The sequence below is a fragment of the Siniperca chuatsi genome, linkage group LG15 (assembly GCF_020085105.1).
Source record: "Siniperca chuatsi isolate FFG_IHB_CAS linkage group LG15, ASM2008510v1, whole genome shotgun sequence".
Taxonomy (NCBI): Eukaryota; Metazoa; Chordata; class Actinopteri; order Centrarchiformes; family Sinipercidae; genus Siniperca; species Siniperca chuatsi.
This window is the reverse complement of record NC_058056.1, coordinates 20,537,759-20,561,928: the sequence shown is the minus strand read 5'-3', so window position 1 is coordinate 20,561,928 and position 24,170 is coordinate 20,537,759. Positions and strand designations below refer to the sequence as shown.

At 41.4% G+C, this 24,170-nt stretch overlaps 1 protein-coding gene across 16 annotated transcripts in view; it reads right to left on the bottom strand.

Moving 5' to 3' along the window:
- Nucleotides 1-65: 65 nt before the first annotated feature.
- Nucleotides 66-24,170, bottom strand: part of tnika (TRAF2 and NCK interacting kinase a) — a 62,262-nt gene continuing 38,157 nt past the window's right edge. For 2 of the 16 annotated variants that reach the window (XM_044167552.1, XM_044167554.1), the window contains exons 11-36: nucleotides 23,302-23,368; nucleotides 22,978-23,176; nucleotides 21,957-22,073; nucleotides 19,442-19,654; nucleotides 18,461-19,069; nucleotides 15,100-15,264; nucleotides 14,219-14,479; nucleotides 13,506-13,612; nucleotides 12,922-13,037; nucleotides 12,081-12,178; nucleotides 11,904-11,927; nucleotides 11,548-11,556; nucleotides 10,938-11,006; nucleotides 10,478-10,584; nucleotides 10,184-10,286; nucleotides 9,823-9,972; nucleotides 9,348-9,447; nucleotides 8,944-9,114; nucleotides 8,676-8,819; nucleotides 8,023-8,157; nucleotides 7,305-7,405; nucleotides 6,901-7,050; nucleotides 5,382-5,399; nucleotides 4,181-4,340; nucleotides 3,369-3,508; nucleotides 66-2,730 (exon numbers count right to left, since the gene is read on the bottom strand). In XM_044167552.1, the coding sequence (XP_044023487.1) occupies nucleotides 2,647-2,730; nucleotides 3,369-3,508; nucleotides 4,181-4,340; nucleotides 5,382-5,399; nucleotides 6,901-7,050; nucleotides 7,305-7,405; nucleotides 8,023-8,157; nucleotides 8,676-8,819; nucleotides 8,944-9,114; nucleotides 9,348-9,447; nucleotides 9,823-9,972; nucleotides 10,184-10,286; nucleotides 10,478-10,584; nucleotides 10,938-11,006; nucleotides 11,548-11,556; nucleotides 11,904-11,927; nucleotides 12,081-12,178; nucleotides 12,922-13,037; nucleotides 13,506-13,612; nucleotides 14,219-14,479; nucleotides 15,100-15,264; nucleotides 18,461-19,069; nucleotides 19,442-19,654; nucleotides 21,957-22,073; nucleotides 22,978-23,176; nucleotides 23,302-23,368 (3,617 nt within the window). In that variant the 3' untranslated portion in view covers nucleotides 66-2,646. Of the gene's footprint in view, nucleotides 2,731-3,368; nucleotides 3,509-4,180; nucleotides 4,341-5,381; nucleotides 5,400-6,900; nucleotides 7,051-7,304; nucleotides 7,406-8,022; nucleotides 8,158-8,675; nucleotides 8,820-8,943; nucleotides 9,115-9,347; nucleotides 9,448-9,822; nucleotides 9,973-10,183; nucleotides 10,287-10,477; nucleotides 10,585-10,937; nucleotides 11,007-11,547; nucleotides 11,557-11,903; nucleotides 11,928-12,080; nucleotides 12,179-12,921; nucleotides 13,038-13,505; nucleotides 13,613-14,218; nucleotides 14,480-15,099; nucleotides 15,265-18,460; nucleotides 19,070-19,441; nucleotides 19,655-20,234; nucleotides 20,343-20,455; nucleotides 20,648-21,956; nucleotides 22,074-22,977; nucleotides 23,177-23,301; nucleotides 23,369-24,170 lie in introns of all 16 variants that reach the window. The other 14 variants (XM_044167546.1, XM_044167547.1, XM_044167551.1 and 11 more) reach the window with 14 other exon arrangements.

Sequence of the window (24,170 nt, the reverse complement as noted above, 5' to 3'; positions counted from 1 at the left end):
AAATGTGCACACTTGCAAAAAAGACCACCCTCACAAACACATCCACAAATAAACACACAGAAGCATAATGCTCTAGTTTCATTTATTTCTCTCTTACAGCTTCTCTTTTACAAAACAAATAAATCCCCAAACAGGACATTAGTAAAGCAAAATAAAGAAAACAAAAAATAAACAGAATAAAGAATACAGTGGTTTTGTCTTTGAAAGGAGAGTCCTCAGTGTAATGACCATCAGCATTTTCCAAGGGAAAGAGTGAATTCCTTGATGGACAAACATAGTAATAATGTCCCATTCTCACTTTCTCATTAATCATACAGACAGATGCATGCGTGCACACACAGGGAAGACAGTGGTTTCTTCAGTTTGGCTCTTTATTGCTAAAATGTTAGCCTGCTCCCCCAAACAGAGATCAGTGAACCTAACTTACAGCTGCACATGAACAGCTACTGTATGGATGTGAAAAAAGTGCTTGAAAATATAATAGAAAACTTTTAATAATTTAACAGAAAAAAAACCTTGATTCAAATAATCAGTACATCATTGGGGAATGAGTCTGTCTTTTTGTGTCACCTCGTGTTTGTTAACCATTGGCCAACATACTGCCAAACCTGCAGTAGATCCACCAGAAAAACACTAATCTGCATTACAGTGATCTCCATTGTGGATGAGTATGCTTGAACTAGTCCACCCTCAATAGTGTTAAATTCTGTATTAATAATTGAGCTGTACTAAATATTTAGAAAGAAACGGCAAGGTTTTATCATACCATATTCACTTACTCCTTTCAAAGAATAAATCAAGTCTTAAATTTGTTAATGTACATGTTTCTCTATTAGAAGAGACAAATACCATCACCAATGTGTTAAAGTTAGACAATAACACAAAAGCAAACAGTGTAAAGTAACCGTATAGGCAATAAAATGATTAATTATAATGTGAATCTTTTGGCCTCCATTTTAGTTTTGCTTACATCATGCTAGGCACTGTACAAACAGGTAGGAGCCAAAATCAGAAGAACCATTCAGGGAGGAGCATGATTCAAAAGGACACCACAGCTTTCAACAATGAGTGCTTTCACATGCACACAGTATTTGGGAAAGTAGCTCATATCCTGTTGAGGTTGTATTCAGGATAAGTTGCTGATATGCGAATTCATATTCCCTACAGCAACATGACTGTATTCGTGAATAGGCAAAACACTACTGTGTTAAAGGAAATGGAAACATTAACCACTAATATTGCCTTTTTTTAAATGCTTGGTGTTCAAATACACCAACTCATAAACTCCATACTAAGAAGATAATATCATAAATCTGCATGTAAACACACTCAGTGTTGTTTTGATCGCATTAAGGTAAAAGTTCACGCACAGAGACTGAATTACTTTACTTTTTCTGGACATTGATTTCGATATCCCACTTTGATTCTAACTTGATTTGAACGGGACCCATTTCAACATCAAGTCAAACACACGCACACACACACACACTTATGCACGCACTCACACACCCACTAACATATACTCCTGATTTCAGAGACACAGATGTGCTGTACATTTCATCAAGCTTCAAAGACACAGAAAAAGAAAAGAACAGAAATAAACAGAATGAACAGAATGACGCTCTCATTGTTCATTTAATATTACAGTATATCTGATGCAGCACCTTCAGAGTTTAAAGACGTAAGAGTGAAAACAGGGAGATGAGTGTGATGATGATGGTGGGTGACGGGAGAAGGGAAAGAGGAAAAAGGAGGGAAGACCAGTGATTTCATTTTAAAGGGACACAGACATCATCTTTGCATACTGTTACAACCCACCTATGACAGCCGAGTGTCTCACCGCATCTCTATCAGTAAAATGCGATCGAACATTAAATCACAATTCAGTTTATTCAGAGCATGAAAAGATGGTGAGAGGAGGAAGTGGAGGAGGAGGAGGGGAGTGACAGAGGAGAAAGAAAATCAATCAGATTGTCTGCTTTCACCGCCAACTTCCAGAGTAGATTTATCATCCCTCAGCTTCCCTCCCTGTCATATTCAGAAGTATATATTTAAATTTATATTAAATCTCCTTCACCTGTTTTTTCCCCACCTTTGAAGTTTAGGAATGAGCCCACACATAGCAGACAGGAAGTGAGGAAAATGGAGGGTGTCCAAGGATTGAAATAGTAATGACTAGATCTACCAGGAAGGAGCAGAGGATTAAGAAGGGAAGACAAAAGGAAGAAGAAGAGGGACAGAAGGAGGCAGGTGTAATGTGTATTTCTACAGTTGTTGAAGACTTGAATGCACTGGTCCTTTTGGAGAGAAGAGACAGACAAAAAGGGAATAGTTACACACAGAGACAGAGAAAGTGGGAAGAAGAGAATATTTGGAAAGTCAGTGGCACCAGTTTGCCAGTCAGTTGAGTAACGATGGCTTCCGCATGACCCGACATAATCTAGGGTAACATGTCTCTTCATTAAGAACAGGTCTTTGTTGTTATTCTCTATGATAACTTGTTTTTTTCTACACCATTTTAGTCTCTCCAGTGTTAAGAGTTCACTTGTGGCCTCTTGGTCAATCAGGTTCATTTTGTGAGATCTGCCGTGGGCCAAGGTGGGCCGGCAGGCTGGGCAATGGGAGAGTGGACAGTGGGAGGAGCCATCACCAGTTCATCATAGAGTTTCTGTTGAGGGTCATGAAAAAAACTTGGCTGCTACCTCCCGAACGCACCGATGCGAAGAATACCTAAAGAGAGAGAGAGAGAGAGAGCGAGAGAGAGAGAGAGAGAATTACAAACAACATAAACATTTTCAGTTCTCATTTGTTTTAATTAATTAATGTTATTTTTGTAAGTAAATTATTTTAATTATTTGTAGCCAATTAAGGCTATCATGTTCATGCACATTTCCATGTATAAGTGCACTGTTGGTGTCAGCTTTTAAAAACTGTGGATATATAAACTCCATGCAAAACATTTATTTTTATTTAAATGCATGTTTCTGTGCAAACATCTGTTCACATTTGGATAGGTATGACAAAGTTGTATCTACATAAGAATCTCCCCATAAAAAATTACATTATCTGCTACCTGATATAGAATTAAAAGTTTACTTTTTGGTTCTATGGGCCTGTGTAAGATCAATGCAAATTATACCAAACTTCATGCTCACAATCAACATTTTAACAGCTTGTGTATATGGAAGTGTGTTTTTCAATATTTTGTCCACAGAAGCAGGACTACTCTACTGGTGACAGAGTACAAATCAAGACCAGAGCAGGTAAATATCTTTCTAAATATTATGTGATTGTAGTCTAATCATTTCCAAAGAATAGATAAGAATAACTGAGAATCAAAGAGCACACAATCCAACTGTGTTTTTTACCTTGTCGTTACGCTCACAAAGGAATTTGAGTCGCTGGGCTCTCTTGTGCATAAAGACTCCATCCAGATGACCTGTCTCCACAGAGCGGATCTCTATGGCTTTCTCACCCCAGCCCATAATCTGATTAGAATGGATGTAGGCTGGAAAAGAGAAAAAATAAGACAAGCATAAGTGACAATGGAAAAAAAAAATAAAACAAATATGAATAAACATATTTATATATCATTCAGTTCACAACCGAATGATATATAAATATATCATTAGAACATTCCATATCCCAGGGCATCCAAATGCACAATGTAGAATCCAGATTCACTGGCACTAGCCTGTGGTGACAGTGGTAGCTTTAAATGTGTAATAGCCCTGGCTGCCATACGAGGGCAGTAAATTACAAGAAATTAAGTGGTATTTTGTATTGAAACAGTGCTCATACATATAGTATATGCATGTACACATGTCTTTGTTGGACTCTCTAGCCCCCCGTTCTTCTTTCTTGTTCCTGCTAAGCAGCTCTGGAAGCCTTCCAGTGAAGGGTGATGTCCTAAACTGATTTTTGAATGCAATTAAACCTTAAATGAACCCCCATAAGATCAGTTTTCAGAGAACTCAAAATACTTTTGATCTGCATTGCAATACACACATTCACAGGCGCTGAAATGGGTAGTAGCATATATCACTGCAGCTATTTAAATCTCTTAACTTCAAGTTTGGTGATTTTTAATTTACATCTCTGAACTGGGTGTTTCTCTATGATGTAAAAATCCATTTAAATCAACTAAACACACATAAATACACGCATAGGTGGGACATACCAACAGAGGTAGGCATCTCTCCCCACTGTAGCACCACGTCCTTGGTGATTCGACCGTAGGTGTTGACGTAGACGCCCTCGTCCTCGTAACACAAGAGCATCTCCATTCCATCAGTCTTAGGGAGGACTACGATGGCATGGGGCGTCACCTGGCTCTGGATCTATTCCAGATACACACACGCAAACATTTCAGAGGCTTTAATTAAAACTGTCAAATTTAATTGTAATCCACATTAGATTAAAATATTACAGAGGTTTCATCATTCAACAGAATTTGGCTCGCTCTTTGGCATTTTTCTGGACATAATCCTCTAAAGAGCAAGTCTGTACACAAGGCTGGAGCATGAGTGCCTCAAAAGGACTTTGGCTTGTTGTCTAAGAAGCCTTTTCTGTATAATATGTGAATTGTCAAACTATAGCACTTTTCGCTGACCTTAATTAACAAAAATAACATCAGAAGGGTTGGGAACAGTAACACACACAGACATAGCTTGAATCTGTGCACTTCACCCTAAGTGTAGCCCAGAGACCAATCCCATTATTTGTGCCAGCAGGCTATCCTGAGGTGTGACTCAAAACTACACTTCAGGAGCACAATAAGCGATCATATCAGTAAAACAAGTGAGTAATAAGGCAATGAAAAAACTCATCTTAACCCATGAGAAACTGCATTTACACAAGGACTCTGCAAAATGTACTTATTGCCACACTTCTGCTTGCCACATTACGGAAGCAATTTATATGAAAACGGCGCAACTTTAACCTAACAAAAACACTCTGAGTACATCATACTGTGGTGTTGTTGATTGGTGAGAGATTGGTGAGAGCAGTTTTTGGAATATTGTCAGGTGTGTAATAAATATCTGACAGCAATGCATTGAATGAAATTGCAATTTAAATAGAAGTAATACCAATTATTCTAATACATATATTAGGCTTTAATTATGCAGTTTTGTGTTGTAGTTCCAGCATGACCAAAAACCTTGCTGGTAGTAGTAAACGTCTTTTCAGGACCTTGTGATGTCTCCTTTGGGTGAAGATTAATTTATTCATGCAAACCGATTTCTAGCTAAATTGTTCATTAATCTCTACTCTAATGAACTGTATTGCAAATAGACACATGTAGTACTTCTGAGCATCCACTATGGGGTTTTACTAAAGATCTATTGATCTAGTCTAAAGGGTGGATGGCAGAATGTCACCTTCATCTGTTTGGCACACTGGAAGAGAAGTTGGCAGGGAAGGAGAGAGAGAGGAAGCATGGATTAAAGGCAAAAATCGTAAAAAGACAATCACCTCAAGAGGTCAAGAATATTCTTTAATAATAAGTCTTGTGGTGCACTCACTGTAAAGCATGAGCTCAATTGCTCTGTGTCATCAAGCTGAACACAGGCTACTATTGCGTGTCCTCAGATCTGTGTTCAGTGGTTTATATTTACTGAAATATTGCCACTAAATCAAGAGTTTGGCTGAACTGTGTTTGAACTTGATTTGGGTAAAAGCATGCGATTAGTGAAGCCACCACGGAACAAACTAATCTGCATGCAAGTACCAAAACTGATTCGCATTCAAGCACGCAAATGGACACCTACTGATGGTGTACCTAGCTTCCATGAGTGATTGTGAGACTAGAATTTATAACCAGTGGTGGAAAGTACATTTACTCAAGTATTGTACTTGTACTTGTACTTAACTTGAGTATTTACATTTTCTGCTAATTTTACTTCTACTCCACTACATTTCAGAGGCAAATATTGTACCTTTTACTGCACTACATTTATTTAATGACTTAAGTTGATAGTTTCAGAAGCAGATTCAAAAGGGCTCGCTTTGGAAAAAACGCCTAATCACCACAGCCATAGCCGCATAATCAGCCTCACTGGTGTGTCTGTCATTGTATGTTGTTACTGTGTGCTGATGTTGCCTGATGTGCACAGTGGTGTGGAAAGGAATTTAGATAAGATAACACTTTATTGATCCCTGGGGGGAATTTACAAGCTACCCAGCAGTATATAAAGTAATTAAAATTAGCCCCACCTTTCCCAGCTGCAACATTCAAGGGATGTACACATTAATGCATCACTAATTGTAATCCAATAATATAATTCTCCATTCTGCATAATGAGTACTTTAAGTTTATTTTGATGCTAATACTTTTACTTAAGTAAAATTTGGAGGAGTATTTTGGAGTACTTCTTCCACCACAGTTTATAACTGACTGCATGCTGTCATGGGAAAAAGAGGCATGCTAAAGAATACGCTGACTTCTCGACAACAATGCTCTTCAGATGACCTTTGTTGCCACAGGAACTATTTCTTCATGTTCTGTAATAAGAGTACTTCAGCAATTTGAGCTACATTCTATGTACTTAACATAGATAGTCCAACCCCAATGAATCATATTTAGCAAACTAAAAAAGTATCTGATAAAAGAGGTAAAGCACCCATCAATCTTTTGCTTCCACAACAGTAAATCAATCAAAGAGGTAATTTGTCAAGAAAAAGTAATTGTGTTCCTACAAGCCCATTCTCATAAGACAGTGCATGACCTTGGCACAGGAGGAAATCAGCAGGTAATACAGTAGGAATTGTCCAAGAAGGACTGAAAAAATATTTTTATCCCTCTCCTTATATCATGTGTCATTTTTCATTCAAATACATTAGAGGTGAGACAGCCTTATTCAGTAAACATGTTTATTGCAGGCACAGCCCTGCACTTACATGTGAGGGGATGTAGATGTCGTAAGGGTTGCCAGAGTCTACGTCGATGACATGGAAGCCCACGCTGGAGCCATAGATGACCTTTAACCTCTGACCTTCCTCCACCGTCAGGTCAACCAGCTGGGGGCGGTGCTGCAACTCAGTGAATGACTGAAAGAGAGGGAGAGAGAAACAGACAGGGGAAGGAGAAGAAAAGCAGGAAGAAAGATGTTCAGGGATAGAGTGTGATGATAGAGTAAAGGGAATTGTGAGGGGGATGGAGTGACAAAGACAAAGTCAGAGGGGAAACGAATAATAAAACTATTGATCCAGTCAATGACAATCTTATGTTGTATGCTGAAAATGATGGTGGGCCTGTAGTCATACAATATATGTGAAGTATGTGCATGTTTGTTCTTCCATACCTTAAAGGCCATGAACTTGTGGTAGGGTTTGGGAGCCCAGGCATAGATTTCCACAGAGTTCTTCAGCGCAATCACCAGGAACTTAATCCTCTCGTATTTAACTGGAAACATGACAAAGACACATACACATGTTAAGCACAGAAATTAAAAGTGTCTAAAAAAAATTGCATGCATTTGATCTGAAGAAATACCTGAAGGGAATGAGTCAGAAAAAGTCCTTAGGTTAGTATAACCAGAACACAATTCTAGTTTAATAAAAATAAAAAGAATAAAAGTCCATCTTTTGGGCTGTCCACCATCTTCCCTTAACAGCATGAAGAAATCTAATCCAAATCTGAGTAACTGATAGCAAAGGTAAAATGCAGTTAAACAATTAAAAACTTTTCCCAAAGACACTTTATTTATTAGCCTGTATAATATTTTACCAATAGATTTTTTGCTTGTTTGTGTTAATACTATAGCTGCATAACACGCATGTCACCTGAATAAAGACTAAAACTCTTTTCCTGTTGAAAAGTTCCCAGCTGGTTAGGGATTTAAGAAGACAACCTGTCAGCCAAAAGTCTGCATATCTAACCCCATTTGTTCCTATTTAAAGAACACTTCAGCTCACTCTGGAATGACAGGCCAAGTCAGAATCAAGCCTAATTATCATACTTCTACACATGTGATTCAAATTCATTTATTCATTCCACCACACACACATACAGGTCCTTACCAACTTTGTAATGCACACAGCCCTCCAGCTCCCCAACTGTAATCCAACCCTGCTTCTTCTCTACTTCCGGGTCATTGTGTAATATTCTGTTCCTCAGCCAAGACAAGTAGTAGACACGCAACTTATTCTTTTTCCCTGTAAGGGGAAGGACAAAGGGAGAAATTAGATCAACTTCACTGGAATGAAGCGATAAAATCCCCAAATATTTAAGAAACCTTCTCGGCTGTAAACAACACACAATGGCAGATTACTTGGCCATTGTGGCTGACCTAGATGACTTAAATTTGTACTTTGAGAGGAATGGAAGAAGTCTCCAGATATGTCTTTTATTTGTCTATTTTGCTTTCATCACTATTCTTGCAATTATTTACCAAAGACGTGATGATACACATAATATCTATTCTTATCTATTCTTGTGTTTTACTTTTTACATTTTAAGCCTTGATTTGAATGTGAAAGAATAAAACACATCGATGTGTACTTATCAAAGACATATCGTCAGGACCTTCCTTAACTGGGAACAAATGAGATGTACATGCATATTATGAAAGGTATCATAAGAGCTACAATCTGCATTTTCGATACATGAGCATGCACATGCATGTGTGCGTACAGTGTGGATGTGTGTATGTGTGTGTGTGTGTTAGACCTACCAGATATGGTGACTAGCACATTGAGCCCCTCCAGCACATCCATCTGTAGGAAGCGCCGTCTGGTAATCAGGTTATAGACTTTTCCTTGTCCACTTCGGTCGAGCAGCATAAGACCATTCTCTGTCCCCACGAGCAGGTTCACACCTAAACACACACATACACACAAGAGTCAGAGACACAGAAAGATTCACAAAAAGACAGATGGAGGTATTCAGGACAGTTAAAATGTTCCTGTTTTATAAGGAAGATGAAGGATGTTCCCTCCCACCCCAGAGCGCAGCACAAAGGATCTCAGAGTTGAAGCGTTTCTTGTATTTGCGGATCTCTGGTGTGTCACTGTGGGGTCTGATGTTGGTAGGGTTGACGTTGACCACAGAGATCTTTCTGGCTTCGTTTAGTCTGGCCTGCTCCTGCCTCAGCAGCTCATTTGCAAACATGGCTGGGATACCGTAGAAGAAAAGAAAGATGGAGAAACAGAGAAAGATATGTTATTTGATTTTTTTTGACAGCTGTGCAGGCATTACAGGTGCAAAACTAAACAGCAAAGTTGTCTGTCTCTCTAATGATGCCCTTCATTGAATGATTCACAAAAAATTGCCTGTGGTTGACAAAAGAAATGTTAAGGTTAAATATGTAGAATGTGTGACCAAAACTTTCCTATGCTTTGCTTACCTGCCGCTGAGTTCTCATCGTCGTCTTCACTTGGGGAGGTTTGATAGACACGTGGATCAACAAATGGGGTGAAGGACGCTTTGGACCCGCCCACACCAAACTGTAAGAGAAAGGACAGTGAGTAATTAATTAGCAGCAGCCTACATATATATACTACTCAGAGTTGCCTAATTTAAGAACATGTTAGTATCTCCTATTTTGTTTTTGACAGATATAAAAATATATTATGCAATTATGTGAGAAAAAGGACTTTCATCTGCTAAATTTGTTTAATGCCAGGTGCCAGACATCAAATATGAAAAGTCATTTATACCAATTTTAATAATTAATTTGTAGATTTTTAAAATCATTTTAAGACTTATTGCATTTATTTAACTTTCTGATTTATTTACAGCACTATATCCAGGAATGTGTGTGTGTGTGTGTGTGTGTGTGTGTGTGTGTGTGTGTGTGTGTGTGTGTGTGTGTGTCTGACCTCGGCCATGTCGCCCAGTTCCTGCAGGGCTGTGGTGGGTGTGGCTGAGGGAGAGTTGCTCTGCTGCACCAGGTCAGGGAGGTTACCATGGTTACTGTGATTTCCAAACCCATTACTCTCAGTGTGACCACCTCTCCTCTGCTCCTCTGCCTGAGAGACAGAAAAAAGAGAAAGAAAAGAGTTGAGAAACAAAGGAAAGAGGAGTTATGATGTTGAGAGGGGAGCTTACAGGAAAGTGAGGACAGTAGAAGTAAAATAAGATAAAGTGTCAATAAAGAAGCTAAATTAGCCCAGTTTGATGGTAGAATATAAACAAAAACAGTATTTTTTTCTGTTGTGTATGAGTGTGCACATTCATCACCTCTCTCATCACTAGAGTGCCGTCCTTGGAGCTATTATAGGCATCTCCCAGAGAGTCCTCTGTCAGCCCTCCATACGACTCAGTGCTGCTCTGCACTGCTGGCCTGCAACACACACACAAAAACACACACAGACCCGATTATTTACAAAGCAATTCCGCCAAAACTATACTGACAAGCTGCTGGCATGGTGCATATTTCAGAAACATGCACATCTCAACAGAAATTAATACTGACAAGTCCAGCTTGAAAAAACACAGAGAGAGGGAAAAACAAAAACAGAGGGGACAACTTACATGATGCGGGGGATGTCGCTAACAGCAACAGTTCCATCATGCCCCACCGTCTCCCCGTCCTCATCGCTGCTATCTGAATCTTCACTAGAGGATGAGTAATCTGTCACCTTTATTAGAACGCAAGAAGTGGAGACAAAATGAAAAGAATTGGTCAGAAACCCTCTGAGAAACAACATTGTGAAAGACAATGTATTTTTTTTTTATTAAGGTTGTATTTAAATTACTCACATTTTCAAAATCTTGTTGAAGTCTAACCATACATGTTCTTTGTTTGTTTTATTATTCATTTTTTACCTGACATTTAGATCTGTCATCCCCTTCTAACGAGGACCACAATGAAAATACGCTTTTAGCCTTTTTGTATTTTCATTTTCAGCTATTTTAATTGTAGGCCAGGACAACAATAAAAATAAATATATGTATCTACTCATCATCATCACCATTATAAATATCATTGTACCTTGACTGGAGGTCTGCTGCCCTCCTCTACCCTCAATTCTCTGAGCTCTTTAGCCAGTGCACTTAGGTCCTATAGAGAGCAAGAGGAGGGGAGAAAGAGGCAAAGTCAGTTAGTTCATCAGTTCTGTATCATCAGTCTCAGAACCTAAAGCGTGAGAGACCAAATCACATACAAGGACAAGGGGAGCAGAGAGGGGCGAAGAGTACGACAAACCATCAGCATCATGACAAGAAGACTACTGATTTGTTGTCACACAAACAGCTGGGCCTGTAAACAGAGGTGTCCTGGAACAAGAGTGCTTATCTGAGACCACTTTTTCTGCTTAGCCACACTAAAAATGTTATTTTGTGACATAAGAAGTGATCACAGATCAGCACTTTGCTCACAAGCAATTTATTAACAATGTGAAGACGGGTCATAAGAAGCGAGAAAGACAGAAAATCAGACTTGATGTACTACTGGAGTGCAGCAACAATCTGCACTCCCTCTACCAATCACCCCCCATGCCAACTGGCCCCTGGTTCCTCCCTTCCCTCCCCATTCAACCCAGCCGATAGGTCAGACCAAATCATGCAGACGGGGGGAGGGCCGTCATACACGGTGGGCTTACCAGCTCCTCCTGACCAGTAACCGTGACAATAGAGAAACAGGAAAAGAGATTCAGAGACTGTTCAGGTGCTTGGCAGTTCAAGTTACACACACACGCGCGCACACACACACACACGCACAAGCATGCACTGTCTACACTCACAAGCATCCACTCTACATACAGTCTCTCAGTTATGTGTGTAGAAGTACACATGCACTGCCATCGCCATTTCACCCTGATATTTTAAAGTTAAAAGAAACAAATGTCATCTTCTTGTGAAACCAACTAACTCCACCATGCCAGGGGAAAAAGAGGGGCTCTGAAGATCGAGGCAAGGGAAACTGGGATAAAAGAAACAGGACTCAAGTGTCACTAACCTCATCTATGGCTTTCTTATAGCTCTGAAGAATAAAAGGACAAAGAGAGGAAAGCAGAGAAAGAAAGAAAGAACCAGATGAATAGCAGAAAAAAGGAGAAGAGGCCTGTAGAAGATTCCCAGAGAGGAGATTGCTGTGATAGAAAGTGAATGTGTGTGTCTGTGTTGTGTGACTCACTGCTGGTCTGCTGGGTCTAGCTGATTCACGGCCCTCTTCCTGTTTGGGCTTTGCCTCCTGATTGGCTCCTGGAGGGGATCCTTCCTGCTTGGTCTGACCTAGAACAAGGAAGTAATTGCACATTTGACCTACATACACAAATAAACTTCATCAGACTCACCAAATAATGCTGATAAAACAAATGACAGATATTACTTTAAAAATTCTATTTAAAATTTGTATTGTCCTATGTCATTACATTGTGAAAAAAGTGTGCTTGTCTGAGTGAAAGCACATTGCCATTCATCAAATATTTTCTAAGAAATTTCAAATTTTTCTTACCCTATCTTGATACTATCTGTCTCATGTTTTACATTTCTGCCCTATTTTGTCAACCCCATTGCAAAATGGTAATAACATCCAACAAACATGAAGGAAAACCGATCCTACCATACTTCAACCACTCTCTCTGCCATGTGTTTGTCAAGGGGAGATCCATGCATATCTTAGATATCCCTCTGGCCTGTTGTTTGACACATCCCTGTACGCCTCTCTCTATCAACCTCTCTCATTTCCTCTCTTCTATCTCTCCGGAGGCTGAGAGTAACAGGGCACATCAGACAGGTTGATCAGAGCAGAACTGCGACTGACAATGTCCCGCTGATAGCCTCTGAAACTCGCTGAAGCCCTGTGAGTGTATGTAGATGTTTGTGTGTTTCTGTGTCCGTGCATGCACCAGTTTTTAATTGTTTGCATGCAAGTGTGTCTGCGTATTTGCCAGTGCATGTGTGTCAGTTTTCATTTCAGTGTGTATGTGCATGTGTTTTTGTGGCTTTTACAGTTTCTGTGTGAGTTCTTGTACCTCTCCTCTCAGCTGAGCCTCCCTGAGATGAAGGGGAGGAGGAGGATGATGAGTTGGAGGAAGTTCTTTGCAGCATGGCGTCCAGAGAGAGCTCTGAGCGCCGCAGGTCTGGGTTACTGAAACAGGAGGAAAACATTTTCACTCATTTCTAAGTTCTGTAAAATTATACAACATATTTATATAAAACACATGTATGCACTGTGGAATTGTCATGTTTTTATATACTTTAGATAATCTTAGGCAACTCCTGCAGTATAAAAACAGCTTGAATGCAGTATGATGGAATTCCTGCAATCAATAGCTTCTGCTCAACAATGTCGAATTTTAATTTGATTTAACAGCTACAGGAGTCTTTGTAAACATATATACAACATCACTTTTTTATAATGGCATTATATAGTGCTGTAAGATATACATAAAAAATGCAAGGAATCTATTCAAAAATAGATTTAAAAAATCTTCTCTCAAACCAGTCTGCATAAATGTGTTAAGACTTGGCTTAAAGGATGATCTAGACTATAAAGGTGACTTCAGATATTTAGTTTAGACTTCAGAGGTGGACAATGTGCTAATATGAACTTTACCTGGCCCGAATGAGCTGAGAACCTGTGCGTGGGCCCAGACCTACTCCTCCATTAGGGGAGTTCTTCCTGACCAAGGCTGGGGAGATGGAAGTGGTCCTCTGGGGGACCTGGACACACACAAATAGACACAGACAAAAGGTCATCATTGCTTGCACAGTTTGGCTTTCAGTCCCCTAACAAGGAGTTCAAAGCTTGTATCCAGGTGTTTTTTTGCTTATTATATCATTAATAAATCCTAGTGGTGGTGTTATGGTAAAACATCTGGCAAAAAAAAAGAAAGTCTGGTACATTGAACTGTTGGTGGTGACACTCTATGTACTCTGCTACTGGGTAATGTGGATTGGCTTGTAGTGTTACACCTGGGTATCCTCCTCCTCCTGGGTATTAATGCAAACAAAGTCTAATTAAAATATAGCCAGTTTATTGCAAGTGACACATTTCACATTATGTTTGTATTTCCTTTTATCAAAGTCAACAGCTTAAACCCAGCAAACTGTCATTTGCTGAGGTTTCAACATTAGTTCAGTTACCTCACTTGACAGGAGAGGGTAACACTGTGTACAAAATTACACATCAACCACCAAACAAATGAGAAAGACTAAGCCTAATCATTAAATCAGCACTGAAATATTGAAAAATTCACTACAACATATAAACAGCATTGCTCAGATCTAATATAATACCACATTTCATCTCATTTCTGTCCCTCTGACCTTGGGTGGGATGTCCTCCTCTCTCAGCCAGGCGGTTCTGTCACGATCCCTGTCTCTTTCCCGTTCCCGTTCCTCCCTGCCTGTGACGCGCAGAGGGGGTCCAGGGGTGTCAGAAGTGGGGTCTGAGTTCTGGCGGGGCATCTCGGGCCTGGGGGAGCCCACGCTGATGCCTTCACTCAGAGCTGAGCCAGTCTGGTCCTGCAGAGACTGTGAGCCGGACATGGAGCTAGAGTGTATCTTCACTGGAACCAGGTGAGCAATCTGTAGGAGGGAAAGAGAGAGATGAAGGGAAGTTGGGTGGATGGGATGAGGTTTATGGTGTATAGTTCAGTGGAAAGAAAATAGGAGGAAAGAGGGAAAGGGAGAGGGTAAGGATAGATGGAAAAAAGTTGAAGTATTGAGAGAGCCAGTCGGCAGGGGGAAGGAGGAATGGAGGATGGAGACAGATAAACAGATAAAGATCAAATTTAGAGGGAAGAGAGAATGATGAAAAAGGAGGAAAGAAATAAGGTACAAAGTGATGGAGGATAAATGAAGAGTGAAAAAAGAAGGTAGAGAGAGGAAAGGAGGCAGAGATGGAATAGAGAAAGAAAGTGGGAGGCAGCAATATTAATGAAAAGATGAAAATGAATTGTAGGGAAAAGACAATGGCAGAATATGGATTGAGAGGAAGAAAAATACAGAGGGAAAGGGAAAAGACAGTAAGGAGGGAGACAGAGAAATGAAAGAGAGATTGAATGATATGGAGACATACATTTTTTAATGAGGAGTTCATGGTACAAGGAGCGAAGAGGTTTGTGATTAATTGTTTGGATATGCTGGTCACTAGGAAACACGGCAAACATTCCCATGCCTCCATTTGCACACACGTACACACACACCTGTGGTTCGATGGAGCGGTGGATGGGTGGGGTGCGGGCAGGCTGCATGCCACCGCTGCTGAAGGACTCGGAACGGGGAGGGAGGGAGGGGTCGGAGATGCGGTTGGACACTTTGTGCTGCAGCGCTGGGGAGCTCTGTCTGTTCAGCTTAGATCGCTCCTCCACCTGGGACAGGTCACATACCACTGTCACTTACAGTCCAGCACGCAGCACAACCAATCACCATGCTTGACCCACTGTGGGTATCGCCCCACCCCCATGCACCCCTACAAGCCACCAGACAATCTTAACATCACTCAGCGCTGTGGGACAGTGTGGGTGATGTTTTCTCACATCACATGTTGTATTTTCCTTTATCGTAGGCGGATAATTACACAGTTGAAGCAAATCCAGACTTCCACTGAAACCCTCAAAGGAATAAAAAAAATCTCAACTGTTCACGGGTGCCAATGTGGCACGCAATATTTTTGCTGTAGATTTGTTTCCCTGTTTCCCCCATCTACTTGTTTGTATATGTGTCTCCATGTCCCACATACAGTTCAGGAGTAAGATTGTCTGATGGATGTGGGGAAAGGTCAAGAATTATCCTCTTAGCAGACACCACATTCAAACCAAAATCATGGATTTCACTACGTGTGAAGGTAGTGTGCACACATACAAGACCATGTTTGATTTGTTAGTGTACATAAGAGTTTGAGTGACTGTTTCCATCGACTTGTGTGTGTGTGTGTGTGTGTGTGTGTGTGTGTGTGTGTGTGTGTGTGTGTGTGTGTGTGTGTGTGTGTGTCAATGTCAACAAGCACCAAATATCTGAGTGAGGAAGGCAGAAAGCTCCTCTTTCCAGTGTAACCTGATTATCTGCTGTGCAGTGAGAGAAGGCTCCGAGGAATGCTCGCAGCTTCACAAATCACACTTTTCCACTCTAACAATCTACTCAACGGTTGGTGGAGATTTGAGTCATGGCTCAGCAGGGCATAGTGTCAATATCCCCCAGGTAAATATGCCTGTGCAATGAGAACTATCCCCTTCGGAGGCTTTCTGTAATTCCATGTGAGCTCATAATCTAGTAGGATTATTCAAGATTATGACTTGGGTCAGAACAACTATGCAGTACTGTGTCATTCCCCAAATCTTTGTTAGTTGCCTGCTTTGGCATCAACTACAATAAGGCAACTATCACATCTATGGAGGAAGAAAACTTCCCAAATACTTTGTTAGTTGTTCACTTAGGATGAAAGGCAACTACTGGTGAAGGAATTAATTGTAGACAAACAGTAGCTAAATACAAAGAACCAATGGAAAAGAAACGTGTGATTCAGGAGAAGCACTGCTGTGATCGAAGTCAAGATTAATCTGTGGAGGCAGTATGCGATCAAAGTTAGCATAAACATCAACTGACCTTCAAGAGAAAGAGATTACGATTAGAAGAGTCCTTTACAGAAGAAAAACCTTTAGGGTAGTGCTGCTTAAATCTTCATTTTGTGTGTATCAAGCGTTTGGGTTTATTTCCAGCCTACCACCCAAAAGCTCTTTCTACTATGCCAGAGATTCTAAGTGATAAAACAGCACATTAGAGGAAGTAAATTGTGGCAACTGCTGCATCTACACTAAGAAAAGACAGAAAAAGATGAGGAAGGAGAGCAGATGTATGACAGAGGGCATCCTCTGAGGATTCAGGTTTGTTAGAAGGATCCCACCACCACTTGGCCAGCACCCATCACCAAGCCAGGATTTGATAGACTGGTTGACTGACCTAAAAAGAAGTTGTGGCTGTTGAGCAGGTTTGCCATGGTGCTTTGTGGGGCTCTGGGTGATTAGGGTGACAAGGTGGCTGGCAGGGTGGGGGGTTGGGGTTGGGCTGTGGTTAACTAAGCTACCGATGGATCAGGGTGATAATAGAGACCGTCCCTGAATATCGACACCTCTCCTCTGGATCTCAGTCCCAGTACAGAATATTTTCAGTATAAAAATAAGCAATAACTGCATCTTTTTAAAATTCATAAACAAACATGTAAATTAACAATAAAATACACACATTTTGTAAAAATAATTTGTGTAGATATATTTATAGACCTTTAATGTACACTATGTTTGTGTGTGTGTATGCATGTACAGTTTGTATGTATGCTCTTATACTTCTATCTTTGTGAGGACTAAGTTGACTTTTAGACCTTGAGAGTGGGGATATTTTCTGAAAAGTGAGAACATATTTGACAAAGGGCTGTTTGAGGGTTAAGACTTGTTTTTAAGATTTAGTTTAGAATTAGGTTTTGGTTAAGAGGCAGTAGATGTATCAGAGTTACATAACATAAAACTGTAGGTTATGGACTACAGTTTTATGTTTAAAGATCAGATTGGGAATATTTCAATTGATTTATTAATTAATTACAGTAAATTTTGAGTTCATCATATGCCAAGTTTATGTAATGTGGTCTCAACCAGTACTAAAGGCAACACAAGGTACAACAATATAACGGATGGAGTTCAGCATCAAGTTGTTATGGTTAAGGTTAGGATTTGGGGCTTGGGAATGCATTACTTCAGTCACAAAAATAGAAGTACAAAAATGTGTGTGTGTGTGTGTGTGTGTGTGTGTGTGTGTGTGTGTGTGTGTGTGTGTGTGTGTGAGTGCTAGACCCTAACAGATCTGATGCATCTGGGTCTGGGATCCGAAGGGAGAGCCATACGGGGAGCAGCGAGGGGTAGAGGCAGGTGAGATGAGGAGGGGAGATGAGGCGTGGTTGGGGAAGAGGATGTAGGTGTGGATAGGTGGAGAAGATTCGTAGGCCATGTTGAACACAAGGTTGTCAGGAGAGAATGAAGGCAACAAGGTATTAAAGGATGAGGAGGAGTTTTGTGGAGAGGTGCAAGGAAAAAGGCCCAAACTAGAAGATGGAGTGTTTGGACAGCTGGATTGCAAACTGTCAGAGGAGCGACTACTCCTTAGTCTGCTCTCAGCCAGGTTCTGTCTGAGTATGTCTGCCGGGGCAGAAGCACTAAGGTCATACATAGAGGAGCTACCTCTTACTGCATTCTGGCCACATCTCCCTTTTCTTTCAACCATTTCAGAAGCAGGGGAAAAGCTCTTATTGTTATCAGGGACTTGAAGAAGACTGCTACTGTTGGAGGCAGGTGAGTAGGAGCTCCTTTGTCTAGATAGAGTGGAGTGGAGAACACTCTCAGGGAAGGATTGAGAAAGGGGGTCAGTTACTGTGACCTCCCAGTCTGAGGGCACCATCAAGCTCTCATGGCTGATGGCTGACCTCATCTCTTTCTGCCACCCTCCCTGATACTCCGGTTCTATATCTACATCTATTCTACGGCAAGGTGAGTGCGACCTGACAGGAGAACAGTCACTAACCAGTTTCAGTGCAGGGTTGGAAACAGAGTTAGAGTTAGATCCAGACTGGGGTTTCTGGACATATCCTGGGGACTGAGGATGAGGTTGAAGGGCCTTAAGATGTGGGTCCAGAGACATTAGCCCCTGGATGGCTGCCTGACTGGGGGCAGAGAGAGGCCTGTCTCTAGGCTTCTCTTTCTGATTACTGGGCTCCAGAAGATAAGGGTTGGGTACTGGATTGGACTGGCTGACTGGCCCTTGACTAGAATGCTCTTTATGACTCTTATTAGGTCCCTTACTGGGCCCTTGGCCAGCAGTCTGGTTGTGTTCCTTAATGGGCCCTGGGCTGCGGCCCCTCTGACCTTTGCGTTTCTGAGCCCTAAACTCTCTGACCTGCTGGCTTATCTCCTGCTTCAGCCCTGGATCTAGGGGTTCTTCGGGGTCTAGTGAAATATGGATACGGGGGAGGTGGGTGGAGAGGAGCTGGGCAGCATGGGACGGGGTTCGCCTAGGGGCCTGAGCTCTGTGTCGCCCATGAGAGCCAGAGGATGAAGCCGGTTGGTTGAATGACTGGTGATGTCGTAGGTGGGAGCGGGGTGGATTGCCCTTAACATGTTGCTGCTTTGAGACCTAGGAGTCAGAGTCAGAGGAGGGTAAGCAACAACACAAACACACACAAGGCAGACATCTGTGTGTGATGCAGCAAAGTTAACTCTGAAGTATGTTCAGATTCAAACAGAAAGGTCTCCCCACTTTCCCCCTCTTACTTTCTTCACAGAGCCGTTGCTTCTAGTAAGACCTGCTGAATAAGATATTAACCACTGGGTGTGTATAATGTACAATGGGGGTTGATATCCAAAACATTATCAGGATCATCACAAATACAAGCATATATTTAATGCACTACTTTCCCAGAGCTGGTACTTTTCTTCACCCACGAAAAGTGATTTCACATTTTGTAAAATAACTCTGTCTTTCTATATCATGCATGTTGTGACTTACCTCTTTAGCCCAGGCAGGCTTGTCATTAGGATTGATGATATCTTTGTAGTGGTAAAGCTTCTTCTCTGCTTGCCGTCCCTCCTGCTGCTGCTGCTGCTGCTGTTGTTGTTGCTGCTGCTGTTGTAGAGACACCAGGTAGGCTCTCTCCTGCTGGAGCTGCCTCTGTAGCCGCTCCGCCTGCCGCTGTTCCTCTACCTGCTTACGTTTGTACTCCTGGAGGGAGAGAGGGAGAGGGGGTATGAGAGGGAGGACAGAGATGAGAGACAGGCTTGTTTCTAATGTCAGATTCGAGTCACGTATTCACAAATCATGCAACATAAAACTGACAAACACAAATATTGACAACCAGAATCACGTATATGGAACATGAACACACACTTTTCACATTTATAAGGCTGATGATGGATAAAGAAGATTAGGAAATTACAAGACATAAGGCTTTGCCAAATCTTATGAGGCAAGGGAGAGGAAGGTAGGTACTGAGAGGGAAGGAGGGATGGAGGCAGGAAGGATGGCAGTAGTATACACCATTTTTCGGGCCACAACACATTCTTGGGTTTTGGTGCGTGAAGTCATTGCTGTGGCCAGTTGGATCTCAAAAAGTTTCCTTGCAGGCTCTCTCTATACTTCCTTTAACTAATTTCTTATCAAATAGGATGCGAGGAGCAGTAGACAAATACTGTGGATTCCTCGCACTAATAAAACAAAACTGTTGCCCTAGACAAGACTGGGGCACTGAGAGAAACCCTCTGTGGAAAATAACAATGTCCTGTTTTCTCTTGGATGTTCTCACCTTGTGTGGGCCAGCATGATTGGGACTGACAAAACAGTTTTTCTGCACCCTCTGGGGAATCCTTTGAGATCCAGCCAACTTTATGGTACTGTACATGCAATCAGTGGTCTGAATAAATTCAACACAAGCATTGGAGATATGAAATTCATTGTTTCAGCTTTATGTTTTTCCTCAAATCTGTGGCTAAAGGGTTGAGTGACTCAGAGTGTGGATTCCCTCACAGTCAGTTCCTCTGTACAACTGCCACTCGGGTGCATGCAATGGGGATAGGGGGCCACACAGCACAGATGGGGAGCAGTGGTAACACGTGGGAGGGCTCTGGTTACCAGCAGTAATGCCTGTTCCTGTAGTAGCTGCTGCTGGAGAATCTCTAACTGCCTCTGTTCCTCTTCCAGCTGTCTACGGATATACTCCTGAGCAGTGTGTCGGCACAAGGAGATAGAAATAGACCGAGAGAAAAATCAGGAAATCGGAACATCCAAACACAGACAGAGAGAAAAAGACAGAGATAGAAAGAGAAATACAGAAGATAATCTCCTGAGGTGGCTGTGAATGAGGAGAGAAGATGAGAGTCAGAAGCCAGATGAAGCTAAGAAGACGGTGTTCTCGAACAATTGTAATGGAATACAAAGGAAAAATGACAGACAGAGAAAAAAAGAGGTCTGAATATATCTTTCCAAAACACTTGAAAAGCGTGGGAGAAGAGCAACAGAGCGATAAAGAGGGACCAGGACAGACAAAAAAACAGACACCAGAACAGCGGTAAGTTCAATGAGAGGACAGGGGAAAGAATTGTTAAAAGAAAGCAGGAAAGATGTAGAGGGACAAATACACCTGGGAAGGCGTTTGTTGATTAAATAATTAAGAAAATTATTTTAATTTTATTGCACAATAACTCAGCAACTCAACAGTGTCTTTGGATATTCTGAAAGACCATAAAATATCTGTCCACTGGACCTATCAGCAGTGGCATACCCGTTAGAGCTCCTATATTGTGGCAGACCAGCCTTACTTGGTGCCTTATAATATTGCCAGGTAATACTGCTAGGGCATGTCTTGATTTTCGTCCTCAGGGATCTGCTGACATTCAAGAACAATAAAAACTTTTCCAATAGTAATAATCTCTTGCTATACAGATCTGTTTTTTGAAATTAATGGTGACTGTTTATTTGCTTTAAGCCAACTGATGGAGAAAAATCTTTCTGTTTGATTTTTTGCAACATTTAAGATGTCACAATAAAATGTTGACAGAGTTAGCAGTTAGCAGCAGTTGGAGCAGTTAGACCAGTTAAAACAGTTGGAATATGGCTAACAAAAACATTTACATAATCAGAGAGAAAGCTGGCAGTAGTGTTTAGGAGGTAGGAGCTGAGAAGAAGAAAGTGACCTAACAACAAATGGGGATGGGACTACAAGCACAGAAAACAATGTATCACCAGATTAAAAATGTCCAAGTGCTGTATGTCTGAAACGGAAATCCTAAAAAAACATTATGACAATACACCTCTGAGATAATTTAAGGAGACAAGTAAAATCAGAATGGCTCAGGAAGACGGAGGAAGATGTTGCCATAAAAAGAAACAGAAAACCACAGAAAGTTTAAGGGCAAATTAGGGATTTTGGACTTGAGTTGTCATCACATTACAAATTTCTGTGGCACCATACTGTCTGTCTGCTTACAGTATGTGTGTTTTAATATAATATTACAGTATGTATATGAACCTGTTCTCTCTCTGCATGCCTCCTCTCCTCTTCTCTACGGAGCTGCTCCATTTCCTCGTAGCGCCTCCTCTGTTCCCTCTCATGCTGTTTCCTCAGCTCACGCTCTCGCTGCTGCTGCTGTCAGGAGAACAGAAGCACAAAAAGATTCAGGATCACTGCACAATGAGCTGTCTGCTTTCACACAAATTAAGAAATCATGTCTCAGCAGAGATTGTCATGCAAATGCTGAGACTTTGTTATGTGAACTCATTTGATCATCTTTCTTTTTGTATGATTTTTTTTTACATTTTTTTAAACAAAATTTCATACCTTCCACAATGGGTCTTAGATTCTTCTATTAATAATGGAAGGAATTGTAGCTCATTCACACAGGATACAAATATACAAACATAAGCATTCACACTTGAACAAACACAGGTGCATTTGCTCACACACAGAGTCACAGACACACACTTGGCCCTGAGTGGAGGGGTCATGTTAGTTGAGTCGAGTCATGGTGCTTAGCCGTGCATTGGGAGGCAAACCCTGGTGGGAACCCAGAGAGAGCGCACAGATTATGGGCTAAGGATTTTCTTCTGTAAGCCTGCTCTCTGGAACTAAGAGAGGGACACTGGGGAAAGGCTCTGTGTGTGTGTGTATGTGTGTGTGTGTGTGTGTGTGTGTTTGTCTGTCTCCGTACCGCTCTCCCTCTCTCCTACAGCCTCTACCAAATGGTGAATGAAAGATTTAGTAAGTTTGATCTGCCAGAATGGGACAAATTAAGTTTAAAAGAAGAGAGCATGGAGAGCCAAACAGAGGGCTTCCACTGGCGTTTGTTGTGTGAATGTGTTGAGAGCAGTTGAATTAGATTAGGTTAGAGTTTTTTTAAAATCTGAATGATCCTATCCAGTATAATCTCCAGAAGTAAATTTGGGCTATGCATGTTAAAAATGTACAAGCTGCTGTAGATAAATGTATAATAAAAGGTCTGGAAAATAAAAGGTCATGTTTAATGCCTCCTCTTCAACCTTCTGGTGCTTACCTCCTCCAGCCGCCTCCTCTGCTCCTTCTGCTCCTCGATACGTTTCTGTCTCTCAGCCAACAATAAGCGCTTGTGCTCCTCATTCTGCTGTTGCTCCAGCTGCTGCCGCCGCTGCGCATCCGAACGCTCCTTATTGGCCACCTGGAGGCGCAGGAAGTCCCGCCTCAGGGTCGACTCTCCAGGGATGTTGATGATGGAGCTGGGAATGCACCAGTGACAAGGCAGGATGATTTTGAGTTAGCGACGAGATGTCAGATGTGTTTTGGGAAAAAGTTGTACAGTGTATGTTTGTGTTTATATTTGTACATTTATGATGACACCAACCTTGGTTCGCCCATGTCTCTTTCTTCATCCTCCTCTTCACTACCACTGTACTCATACTCTGTCTCATCTTATGGAGAGAGAAAGAAAACATTTGAAAGAATAAAACGCAAGGGAGTAAGGTAATAACCAGCAAAGAGCAAAACTATTCCACTTCCCGTTTTCCATTTTTCACTTGAACTACCTTTGTTCATTACTAAACTGCTCACGATTTTGGCATTCCCAGATCCTCACTCCTTTAAGGCACTTTCTTTTAGCCGCTTTGAATAAGAGTATAAATTGTAATTTTACTGTGTGTAGCGAGGTGGAGAACATTAGCTCGGAGCTCTTTCAGTCAAACAGGGCTTAAAGCATAACGGTTGTAGTAGTGGCCCGGCTTTTCCTGAGACTCATCCACGCGAACCTGTCCTCCGAATGTGACAAAGTGACAGCTGGAGAAAGCCACAGTCTCTACAATGACAAGACATTTCTATACATCATCATGACGTCCGCCCTGCAGTATGTTGTTTCTTGAAGCGGTTAATGTGGTTCTTACTGGCGCAGTTTTATGTACGAGTGTCAGTCTATCACTCTGACTTGAGTGTGTGTTTTGTGTCATGGTGGGGTAGAATGGAAGTCTGTCACTTTTATTTCCTGCCTTGCTGAGAACCATGACTGTGACGGAACATGTGTGTGATAATTTGCATCTGTGTGCACATCTGAAAGTGTATTACATCTCACCCTTGCGACCATATTTTCTTTTTGTGCAATGTGTGTGTTTATGTGTGTATCTGTGTGTGCGTGTGAGAGCACTGCAGCCGCACACTGAATGTACTGTAATGAGTGGACCTGTTGCACTTTGAAGTTATAATCCTTAAGATTTTCATGAAATC